At 48.2% G+C, this 12,301-nt stretch overlaps 1 protein-coding gene across 2 annotated transcripts; it reads right to left on the bottom strand.

Moving 5' to 3' along the window:
- Window positions 1-247: 247 nt before the first annotated feature.
- NUDT16 (nudix hydrolase 16) lies at window positions 248-2,859 on the bottom strand. Of its 2 annotated transcripts, XM_036266831.1 has the most exons (3): window positions 2,713-2,859; window positions 2,348-2,617; window positions 248-1,643 (listed from the first exon to the last, which is right to left on the bottom strand). In XM_036266831.1, the coding sequence occupies exons 1-3, from the start codon at window positions 2,848-2,850 to the stop codon at window positions 1,482-1,484; spliced, it is 570 nt and encodes a 189-aa protein (XP_036122724.1). In that variant the 5' UTR covers window positions 2,851-2,859; the 3' UTR covers window positions 248-1,481. The 2 variants fall into 2 exon arrangements, with proteins under 2 accessions (XP_036122724.1, XP_036122723.1); XM_036266830.1 differs by lacking the exon at window positions 248-1,643 and having other exon boundaries at window positions 1,669-2,617.
- Window positions 2,860-12,301: the final 9,442 nt, after the last annotated feature.

Raw genomic sequence — 12,301 nt, forward strand, 5'->3', positions numbered from 1 at the left:
TTTAGATAGAGAGAGGAAGGGAAAAGGAGAGATAGAAACATCAGTGAGAGAGAACATAGACTGGCCGCCTCCTGCATGCCCCCCACTGGGGATCCGGCCTACAACCTGGGCCTGTGCCCTGACCAGGAATGGAAAGGGCGGCCTCTTGGTGCATGGGTCGACGCTCAACCACTGAGCCACACTAGCCAGGCAAAAATGAAATGTATTTTAATAAACACTGGCTTTATAATTATTTAAAGTTGTGCATACATTTTTTGGGGACACCCTATACTCTTCAGAGAAGTCCCTTCCGGACCACCTCAACTAAAAGTAAAAAATATCAAGGTGGGATCTGTATCAATCCTTCATTTCCTTCTTAACACGGACATAAATAAAACAATAGGCATCATAATTAAAATAATTAATCTTATCTTTCACTCTAGAGCAGGTGTTGGCAACCTATGGCCCACAGGCTGGCCACCTCCTTTTAGAAACAGTTTTACTGGAACACAGCCTGTTATGTATGCATTGTCCATTAATGCTTCTGGCACTGCAGAGTTGAATAGTTGCTACAAAGACCATGTGGTCCAACAAAGCCTAAACAGTTACTATTTATCCCCCCCATGGCTTCCCAGTTCCAAGGGGGAGCAAGTCCCATGGCTCTCATCCCTTAGATCTTCCATACCTCCTACATATTGTTGAAAGAACGAAGGGCCGAGAAGTCCAGTATAAGCCCTTCTTTACCGGGGGACTCTTTTTGTCAGAGCAGGGCCAGACCAGGGCTGGGTCAGCTTTCTTCTGATGTCCCGAGTCTAAGGGGTCCCAAAGATGAAAACCTTGAAGGAGATGCACCAGGACTCAGTGTGTCAAGTTCAAGGTCAGTTGAAGGAGACCAAGCCATTTCCTTATCCTTTCTGCTCAGTTTCAGAAGAGAGCAGGGGATTGGTTGGGACCATTTACCACCTTTCAGGAGTACACTGCTTTGGCCAAATCCCAGGCAAGGATGCAACCACTTTCAGAGGGAAAAAGGTTCCCTGCTTCTTTCTCTTCCACAATACTCATGGGCTGGGCTGGGCTGGGCTGGGCTCCACCCTGGAGAGCAGCCCCGGAGGAGTATGGTTCAGAAGCTCCTCCCAGCAAGAGGACAGGAAACTGACCACTTAGGCCCCATACATGCCACTCCCTGGTTAAACTAAACTTTGGGGATAGGAAGGCATCAGCTTGTGTGTGGGCGCAGATTTTACATTCACACGTCTAGGGGTTGCCAGTCTGTGTGTACAAATGTACAGGGAGGAGACAGGCTCTGAGAATTTGCCACCGCCCCTGGGGTGAGATGCAGATTTTTGCCCCAGGTGCCATGCATTGCCGGGGACCCTCTGCTCAGAACATATGGCACATACTTCTTTTAATCTGTAACCTATGGCCTAGGCCCAGAAAAGAAACCATTCCCTTTATCCTCCCTCCCTCCCAAGTACAAAGTTCCTGATCTCAGAGCTGAGATCTTAAAGCTTGAGGCCAGAGGTGGATTCCAGCAGTCCCAAGTCCTGGAGGGCTTCCAGCAGCTGCTCCCGTGCAATTCCAATGAAGGTGTTCTCCAGGAAGGCAGGCAGGCCGCCCACACCGTCCCGCAGGGTGTACAGGGGCACCCGCACTAGGCCCAGCACCTGTGACAGAAGAAAGACAGGAGACACTGGGAACCCAGGTCACTCATCCCCACCAGTCTTTCTAGATCAGACACCTCACCCTTATCAGTCCAGCAGAACCAGGCTGGGGACTCCTATCTCAGGAAAGCCGGGTGGGCCTAGCTCTCTGCAGACAAGTGACCCAAGTCATGCTAACCAGCTCCACAAAGGAGAATCCTTCCCATACCACCACACCTTTAGTGGATCTGCCTCCAGGATGCCTGCCTGCCCTACATCAGGGTTCTCAGAATGTGGCACCACGACCAGCCAGATCAGCACCATTTAGGAACTTCTGAAAAATGCAAATTCTCAGCCCTTTCCTCGCTCCCCCCACCTCCTCAAAGCAGCAATTCTGGGACTGGGACCAGTAAGCACTGTTTTAATAGGCCTGCGAAATGATTCTGATAACTGCCAAAGTTTGAGACCCATCTCCCTACTCCCCTCGCCTAAGTGCCAAGGTTTCCCCACCGAGTATCAGGCCACATTTCCTACCCTGTCCAAGAAAAACAGGGGCCTAGCCCGCAATGCCTGGTCATTATACATGGGGAGCACAAGAGACTCTCTGGGTGTGTTCTAGAAAGGGAGCCCAGTTGGTTGTAGTTCATCCAGATGACAGATGTCCAAGACTCCCAACTACACCAGGAAACGGAGGGAGGACACGGGGAGGGGTTTCGGGCGGGCCCCACCTCCAGCCCGTGGTCTTTGGCGTGCGGTGCGCCTCTCTCCACGGCAGTCAGCTGCTCCAGCGTCAGGCGCTTGGCATAGAAGTGGGCCACGAAGTGGGGGCCTGACGCCGCGTGCGAGCTGCGGTGGTCGGCGCGCTCCACGCGGAAGGCGGCCGCAGCCTCGCCCAGCTCCTCGCTCAGCTCGCGGTTCAGTCCCTCCTCCAGGCTGCCGTCCTGCAGTTCCACGTAACCGCCCGGGAAGCCCAAGCGCCCATCAAAGCGCATCTGCATCTGCAGGAGAGGGAAGTGGGGATTGCCTGGGGCGCCAGAGGCCCACACCCGGGGCGGCTGGGGGCGGGGGAGTGGTCCCGTGTGCCCCTCCTCACCAGGACCGCATAGCGCAGCGGGATGCGGCGAAAGAGCATCCCGGGGTCCGGCGCGTAGAGCAGCGCGTGGCACGCGTGCCGCCACTTAGGCCCCAGCGCCAGGGCCTCCTCCAGCCCCAGCCTGCGGAACCCGGCCATGGTCGGAAGCTCTCCCTTCAGCTGTCCAGAAGGCCCACGTGGGCAAGCCGGAGGGTCTCAACCTGGGCCAATCGGAGCCTGGGCGGGGCAGCCAGGACCAATCCCTGCAGGGCTCGGGGCGGTGACTGTCCAGGTGGCAGCCAATGCGAGCGCGGCCTGGGTGAAGCCCTTGGCAGTGGGACTCCGCGGGGATACTGAAACCGTCCTCCGGGTTGGGACTGGAGAGGGTGAAGGGGCAGCCGGCGTCCTGATGGCGAGGGTGGCGGGTGAATTATGTTCACGTCACAATCTAGCGCCCTACCACGAGCGGGTCTGGAGAGGGGGACGCTCGTAAGAGATCGTAGCCTGAGCAGGACTTAATTAGGGACGAATCCTGGGAGCCGGAGGAACGCAGGGAGCGTCCGGGAACGGCATCTGGTCTGGTCTGGATGGTGCACGAAGCACGGCCTGGGGTGGGGTTTAGAAAGGAAATGAGGCAGAGTTGGCTTCAGAGACAGCCTTTCCCAGGGCAGTGGGCATGGAGAGAGGTGGGTATAGCAGCTATCCTGAGTGGTGGAATTGAGGGGACTCCTTGACTAATTGAATGTTGGGGGAGAATTGTGTTAGGATGAGGTCAGAGTTTCTGGTCTGGGTGGATGGTGGTGTAATTTTTTTTTTTTAATCCTCACCTAAGGATATGTTTTTGTTTATTTCTTCATTGATTCTAGAGAGACAGGAAGGGAGAGTGAAGGAGAGAGAGAGAAACATCAATGAGATTTTTCTATCACTTGCCTCCTGTTTGCAACTCATAGAAACTGACGGGAGGGAATGGGACTCGATTTCCCTGCACCCAACCTCTCTCTAACCTCTGAGCAACACTGACCAGGACTAAAGATGTGTCATTTTTTGAGATGGGGATTTGGGAGGGGGGTAGTCAATGTTAATTGTAGTTCTAGTCAAGAATTGGGGGTGGCAATAGGCAGTGGATAGAAGAGATAGGAGTGATGAAATTGTGGTAGGCGGTTAGACAGACATGAGCAGAGCAAGGATGATGGGCCAGATACAGGTCACCAGAGCAGAAAGCCCCAGGTGCCTAGCAACGGGGAAAACTGGGGAAACAAGGACCTCCCCTAGCATATTGCAGGCCATGAGGTTTATACCCTTTGACTTTTCCTCCCTGGCATGTTGCTAGTCATGGGGGTTAGACCCTCTTAGAGGGGAATGAAGAAGGGAGCTGGAGAATAGCCCTTAAGCATTATGCCCCTAGGACAGTGAGATTCTGACCCACATCAAATACATCTAGGCCTCAGTTGTGTTTCAGCTCCAGGCCCAGAAATGCAGCAAAACCAGACAAGCTATGCCATGGCTGACATCAGCACCAGCTGCGATGACTAATGACCCCTTGCCCTGGCACAAACCAAAGGGTAGAGACCACCACCCTGAAAGGACACACCTGGAAAGCTGATGGGTCTTCTATTGAGATCCTCCCCTGGGACCTCCCCTAAAATCCTCACCCTTAAGAGAAAGCCCTTAGGAAGGAAGACCCCACCCCCACCCCAGGAGCACCCTTGCGCCTTTCCTGTCCCCCTCCACAGGAGCATTACCTTTATGTCTCTCCTTTTCCCCTAAGCTCCGAGGGCCCTTCTTTTGCCTCTGGAATTTGTTTCCTGAACCCATTTCTTCTATGGCTCACTTCTTCTACCTCTGGGACTTTCTAAATAAACTTTCACTTATAGTTTGAATCTTCACTCTAAATTCTTTTTTTTTTAATCCTTTTCTGAGGATATGTTTTTTATTGATTTTTAGAGAGAGAGGAAGGGAGAGAAAGAGGAAGGGGGCGAGAGAGAAAGAGAGAGAGAGAGAGAAACATAGGTTGCTTCCTGTATGCGCCCTAACCAGAGATTGAACCCACAACCTAGTTATGTGCCTGACCAGGAATCAAACCTGAAAACCTGTGGTGCAGGGGAGGACACTCCAACCAACTGAACCGCCCAGCCAGCCAAGGCACAGCACAATGCATTTTAATGTCTACCTCTTTGAGAGAGGCTCTGAATTTCTTCTTAGCCAGAACTCAAGTACCGAGGTTGCTGAACCAATGTCTAATCACTGGTAACATTCTGGTGCCATTTTCGCTTCTGCAAACAAAATTATTTAAGTAAGGATAAGTGAGGAAACAGCTCTGGGTGAAACCCTGTGGGCACAGGAAGGAGAGTGAGGAAGGTTTAGAGTAGACGTCCTTATGGCTTTCTAGACTTACCCTCACACACTCTCAGATCATTGAGCTGTAAAAGGAAGGTGGGGAACAGCCCACCCCAGGGCAGGGGGCTACTCAGGGCCGGACGCTGAGGAACAAGGATTGAGGGTCTCACCCCAGGCCAGGCCTTCCTTCCCCACCTTTCCTGAGGCCTTGCACTCTGTGCAGATTACCTCTGCCTCAGGAGTCAATATTTATCACACAGAGGAAAGGGTGAGGCAGCTCCCGAAGGGGGCCTGGGCTTAGAGTCACAGCACAGGATAGGGACGAGCCCAAGAAGCCCCAGACCCAGGCCGGTCGCCTTAGCATCATTTAACTCTGTCAGTTTCCTAGCTGCTCATCTGTTAAGTGGAGATGATACCAACCTACTAGGAATAGTGAGAGTTTTAAAGCACTGAGATCAGTGCCAGCATTAACGGAGCCGTCCTTGGTGTGGCGGGTCGGCATTGTGCTGTGTCACGTTCAGGACCTGTGGGTTGGAAGTCAGCCACAATCGTCAGGGGAGGGTGAGCATCCCTGGCATCATCGGTGCTAGCTCATTGTCTTCTGAATAACATGGCAGAGGTGGGGTCTGCTAACACGGGGCAACTGATCCAGGCGACGGGACTGTGCGTGACACAACTCCTTGCCCTGTCAGAGTTCTAGGGGCTTGGGAATGGCCCTGGTTAAACATTAGCATCACCTTGAAAAAAAGCTCACGAAAACTGCCAAACCAACGGGCTCCGAACCTCTGGCGGCGATGCCGAAGCAGGGGTGGTTGTCCGGTGGGTTTCAGGTGACGCGAATAAGCAACCAGGCTGAGAATCAGCGCCCTAACCCTTAGCCCCAACATTCCAAAGGGACTAGGTTTCTCTCCTAGACCGGCTTCCTCGAAGAACCTGGGGCCAACGTGCCCGCTCCAGGGCTTCAGACGGTTATAGATTTCTTTCCTGGTTGCTCGAGGAGGCTTTTAAAGATGAATTCCAATGTTTCTAAGGCAACATGAAAAATTGAAACCTAGGCAACTGTTACCTAAGAATTAATGACTTTGGAGACCAGAGCTTTTTCAGGATGAATGAACAGGGAAGTCCTCATTCCTCACCCCCCCATCCCAGCTTGCATCCCTTTCTGAACTGCTCTCTGCCCCTCCCAGGGGAGCCTGGTCTCCAAGACTCCTGCTTCCCCCATCCTATCTACTAGGCAGAACGCCAGGGGCAAAGCTGGACGGGGCTTGTTGAGCATGCCACGTACCTCAAGAGCTACTCCGCGTTCATGTGGCACTCAAAACCTCAGAGGATGCTAGGGGATGAATTTAGTATTTTATTTATTTTTATTTAATCTTTATTGTTGAAAGTATTACAGATGTTCTGCATTTTGTCCCCCATTGACTGTCTCTTCCCTGCTCCCTCCCCTCCTGCCTTCCTGAATTTATTATTTTAAAAATAATGAAAAGAATCAAACATTTATCCTGTTTTTGTTTTTGTTTTTTTAAATATGTGCTCTATCTCAGGGCTACCAAATAGTTGATGGGGAAATATCTCCTTATATAGCATATTCCAGTTAATCAAAGTAGAAAGACAGAGCCAATAAAATATTTACCATTTTTTAAAATTTAAAGAATTAATAGATCCTAGGGATCGATTATCAATGGCTGCTAACACCAGGAATAGAAAAACAGCTATTTTACGCCTCATGATGAAAGAACACATCACTTCCTATGAAATATTAATCCTTAAAAGTTTAAATTGAATCTGGATCTGACTACCATTTTATAAGAAATACAAATTAAGCCCTAGCTGGTTTGGCTCAGCAGTTAGAGCATAGGCTGGCAGACCAATGAGTCTCAGGTTTGATTTGTGCACGGACACGTACCTGGGTTACGGTTTGTCCCCAGCCCTGGTTGGGGTCCTGCGGGAGGCAACCAGTTGATGTGTCTCTTTCACATCAATGTTTCTCCCCCTCCCTCCCTCCCTTCCTCCCACTCTATCTCATGATAAATAGAAAAATATCCTTGGGTGAGGATTAAAATATATATATATATATACACACAAAATAACATCTAGGAAGCTAGAATGATCCACGTGATAGTGGACTGAGTTGGAGACATCAGTATGAATTTGTGTTTAATTTAGATACAGATGGTTAAATATAAAACTATGTATAGCTACGTGCATATATATTTCTTTGTTCTGTCCCCTGAGAGGACATACAGCAATGATACCCCAGTAACAATAAGCACACCCAGTGCCCAGATCTTGATTTCTAATACTATTTTCCAGTAAAAGGAACCAACATTCCATGGGGAAATGGCTGATTCAAGCTCTAGGGCAGGAAATATGCACGTTGGATACATGATGAGCCTGGAGCACCTTGTGATGCCTGAAAGTAAGAAAGTACACTCCCCCAAATTATTTTCAATGAAAAGAAAGAAAATCCATACTGATGGAAGCATGTCAAAGGGACAGGGACACGGGAACCAACTGAAAGAGTTCCCAGTGGCGAAACTGAAACCTTCAAGCAACAGAATAAAGCAGTATTGGATTATAACTCAAGTCTAAAATAAATATCTGCAGGTTCATACTAATATGGACAATGTATACGTAAGTAAGTGGGTGAGGAGAGAAATCTCCCATGCAGAAGAATATGAAATAATGCACTCTGCCTTCAAGGAGGTGGAACCTAAGTGCCCACTCCTTAAATGTGGGTTGTGAGTAGCGACTTCCTTTCAAAGAGGTCAGTAGGCAAAGAGGTGCATGTGTTGGGGGAGGGGAGAATTTGTAACTTTGTGGAAAAGCCTAACACACATTATTTTAGCCAGGTGATCAAGATCAGCGTCCACAGTGATAAGTCATGTTGATAGTATGTACCCTTGATAATATGATGTGATGAATATGATGCTTAATGTCAGTGGTCTTCCTCCCATAATATAATCCCCATCTAACCCTGAGAAAAGCATTAAACAAATCTCAGCGAAGGGACATTTTACAAAACTCCTGACTAGCATGCCTCAAAACTGTGAGGGTCATCAAACAAGGAAAGACGGAGAAACTGTCACAGCAAGGAGGACCCTAAGGATTCGTGACTACTAAATGTAATGCAATATTCAGGATGGGACCCTGGATGAAAAAAGAGCATTAGATAAAAGCTAAGGAGAGCTAAATAAAGTCTGGACTTTGGTTAACAGTAATGTATCAATGTTGGCCCATTATTGTAACAAATATACCGTGTCGAATATAAGAAATTAATAATAGGGGAAACTGGAAGGACTATATGGAAACTTTCAGTCCTTTCTTCAAAGTTTTTCTGTAAATATGAAACGTATAAAAAATAAAGTTTATTTGTAAAACAATCAGGAGGATGCAATCAGCAAAAACTAGACTGAAGGAAACTTTACAAAACAGATGACCTGATTTCTCCAGTAAGTGAATTACAGGGGAAAAGAGAGGGAGGCACAATCTGGACATTAAAGGGGGTTGAGGAGACATCATTTGAATGACTGGGTTTAATTTGGATCCTAATGTGAAGAAACTAGCTTACGAAAAAGTAAAAGAGCGACAGAAGTGAGCAAAACGGACAGGGTATTTGATATACAGGAATTATTGGTCACTTTTGTGTGATAATGGTACTGTGGCCTAAAAAACAGATTCTTTAGAATAAATAAATAATAAAAAATAAAGATGTTCTTGCTACCTTAAGATCTTGATATTATGGTTTAAATACCTTTATCATTGAGTTTCATGGTTTAAGTTTTAAGCACACGGAAGAATAAAAATCGTATGATTCAACAAAAGAAAAAGATTATCTTTTGGAGCTACATTATGAAATATTTATGAGTGATATAAAAATAATGCAGTGGGGGAGTGGGTGAGAGCATAAATAAAATAAGGTTGCCATGAATTCATAATTTTTGAAGCTGAATGGTGGTTCCATAACAAGGCCTTATTATATTATTCTCTTTACTTTCATATAGTTTGATGTTTTCTATAGTAAAATGTTAAAAATAAAAAGATCTTCTTTCTCATGAAGTTAAAGGTAAAGGTTATAATTTACATTTGAATAGTGCTTTGCATTTCACGAAACCCTTTTTACAGGCATAGTCCCTTTTGGTCCAGGAAAGGGAGAGGTTAGGGTCTAGTCTCACATTTGGGCAGAAAGAAGACTGACCATTGTCTACCATCTGCCAGGAAATTTATTTATTTATTTATTTATTTATTTATTTATTTATTTATCCTCACCTGAGTACACTTTTGCATTTATCTTCAGATAGAGCCAGAGGGAGAGAGGGAGGAAGAGAGAGAGAAACATCCATGTGAGACACATTGACTGGTTGCCACCCACAGGACCCCAACCGGGGCCAGGGACAAACTGCAGCCGAGGTTCGTGCCCTGAGTGGGAACCAAACCTGGGACTCTCTGGTCCATAGGCCGACGCTCTAACCGCTGAGCCAAACTGGCCAAGGCTGCCAGGCAATTTACAATCATTCCACTTAATCCTCCTAAAACTTTCCAGGTCTTTCAAACACAAAGCCAAAGTTGCAAACCACTGATTTTGAAGGGGTGGGGGTGCCACCAGCTAAGAGAGCCAGCTAGAGCCAGTTGGGGTTTATCCAAAAGGACTTACTGAAAGGGCTAGATGCTTATTACTTTTTAGCCATTCACATCCCTGAAGTCACCATCGGCAGCCTTAAAGTGGGGGCCTTCTGTGGAAGCCAGCCTGTTTCTGGTTGTTTGCAGGCCCAGCATCAAGAGTGTCTTCTGCTGTGTGGTCTGGAGCTCATTAGGTGGGTCTGTTTCACTCTAAGGACAGAACTTCTCAGACACCCCAGCCTCATGCCTGGACCTCTTACCCTACAAGTACCTCAAGTCCAACACACCCAGGAATGAACACAGTCTTCCTCCAGCCCCCACCTCCATTCCCTATGGACACCTCCTGTTTCCCCAGCTCTGTGCATGGCCCGCCACCTGCCCAGTCACCAGTCACCCATGCTGGGACCGAGCAGTGCTCACCGACGCTCCTTCACCCCAACCCGGTCCGTGGTCCCTTCTCTCAGTTCCCTCCCACAGTCTCCTCTCTCAATGCCCCGACTTCATTAGATGGTCAGGTCTTCATCTTTCTCTCCTGGACTGCACCGCCCAGTGGCCTCCCTGTCCTGCCTACAGTCTCCCCCCGAGCTCCGCACAGTTCTTCTACCCAGCTGAAAGCCACGATTTGTCCATACTTCAGGGGCTGCCCTTCTCTATAGGATACAGCAGAGCAAACTCAACAACTGGGCTCTGAGCTTTGCCTTCTGTATCACTGATCTATTGCTGAGACACACTGGAAAATGTAGTGACTTAACAATAAATACATTACTTTACTCTGTCTGTGGGTCAGAAGTTAAGAAATGATGTAGCCGGATGGTTTTGGCTCAGGGTTTCCTATGAGGTTTTGTCCAGATGTCATCCAGGGCTGCCGTCAAATGAAGACTTTTCTAAGGCTGGAGAATTTGCTTCCAGGTGGCTCACTGGCGTGGCTGGAAGTTGGTGCTGGCTGTTGGCAAAAGTCCCCGTTCCATACCACACAGATCTTTTCATAGGGTCGCTTAAGTGTCCTCATGACCTTGTGGCCAGCTTCCTTCGGAGTGAATGATCCAAGAGAAAATGAGATAGAATCTTTATCTTTTAGACTGAGTCTCAGAAATCACACGTCTGTGGCATTCTATTGGTTACACGGCCACTCCTGATGCAGGGAGTGGAACCAAACAGCAGGAAAACCAGAGTGAGATCATCGGGCCACCATCCCTTCCTCTCACACTGGACACACACACACACACACACACACACCCCTCTTTGCCTTATTTTTCATTTTTGCTCCTGGCCCCATTCTCTTCTGACACATTAGTTAGCAAGCCCACCATCCTGAAAGAGGAGTGGGGCATGTTTTCCCCTTGAGCTACTGTTTAATTTATCAGCCTCCTTTATCCTGGGCCCACTGTGTGGCTCACTCTGAGCTGCTGCTCCAGCCTCAGTCCAAATACATTAAATAATTAAACTTCCATCACTCTCTTTTGTGTGTCTTATCTCTGCGTCACCCAAAATAGCTGGTGGCATTTCCTCTGCACAAATAGAAAGCAGAAAGTTCAATGGGCATCTGTGAAATATATCTATGTTTTATAAAACAGCAAGAGAACAGCAAGTCCCTTCATTCCCTCATACTTGTGACTATCTCGTAGCAAGCGCCTTCCTAGTTCCCCAGTTCCTCCATCGATTTCCACTCACTGTCTTGCACTTGGTTAGTAATTGATACCCACACTGGTGTGTGTTACATGCTGCTGAGTTGGCTCTGACTCCTGGCGACCCTATGAATGAGTGACGTCCACCCTGTCCTGTCCTCAATAGCCCCGCTCAGCTCCTGTAGACTCAAGTCTATGGCTCCCTTTATGGAGTCGATCCATCTCATATTTTGTCTTCCTCTTCTTGCTGTTTTCTATTTTTCTCAGCGTTGTCATTTTTTCCAAAGACCCCTGCCTTCTCCCAGTGTGCCTGAAATAGAACCGCCTTGGTCTTGTCATTTTTACCTCCAGCGATGTTTCAGGCCTACGGTGCCCTGGGACCCGCCTGCGCCTTCGTCTTCCTGGCGGTCTAGGGCATCCATAGAGCTCTCCTCCAACACCATATTTCAAGTAAACCAACGTTTTCCTGTCCGCCTTCCTCACGGCATCCATGTATAGTCACTGGGAATAGAGGGTGTGGAATGACCTTAGCTTGGTCCCCAGTCTGTTCTTGATGATCTTCCCTAATTCTACGTAACCAGTGAATTTCCTAATTCAATGTAAGGAGATAGACGAGAACAGCAAAAAGGAAAGACCAAAGATCTCCACCAAAAGATTGGAGAAATAAAAGGGAAATTCGAACCTAGGCGAGGAAGGCTGAACCACCACCCAGAAAGCACATCATTGGACCAGGAGGAAGTGCAGGGAAGGCGGGACGTCTGCTCAACATCTGTGCAGAAGAGACGCGAGGACGGCGAAGGAGAGCCCTGTGAGGAGGAACTTGTCGTTCTAGAAGCACAGTGAAAGCTGCCCTGAACATATTGGGAAGAAATAAATCACCAGGGGTAGATGGGATACCGATAGAATTATTTCAGTCCACATAGGAGCCGACATTACCACTCAGTAGAGCTGAGAGAGAAAGCATTTTCCTGAAGTTAATGTTAAAAATGCATCTTCTTGTAGTGATTTTAACCCAGGCGCTGCTGCTC

Source organism: Molossus molossus, unplaced genomic scaffold (assembly GCF_014108415.1).
Source record: "Molossus molossus isolate mMolMol1 unplaced genomic scaffold, mMolMol1.p scaffold_m16_p_18, whole genome shotgun sequence".
Lineage (NCBI taxonomy): Eukaryota > Metazoa > Chordata > Mammalia > Chiroptera > Molossidae > Molossus > Molossus molossus.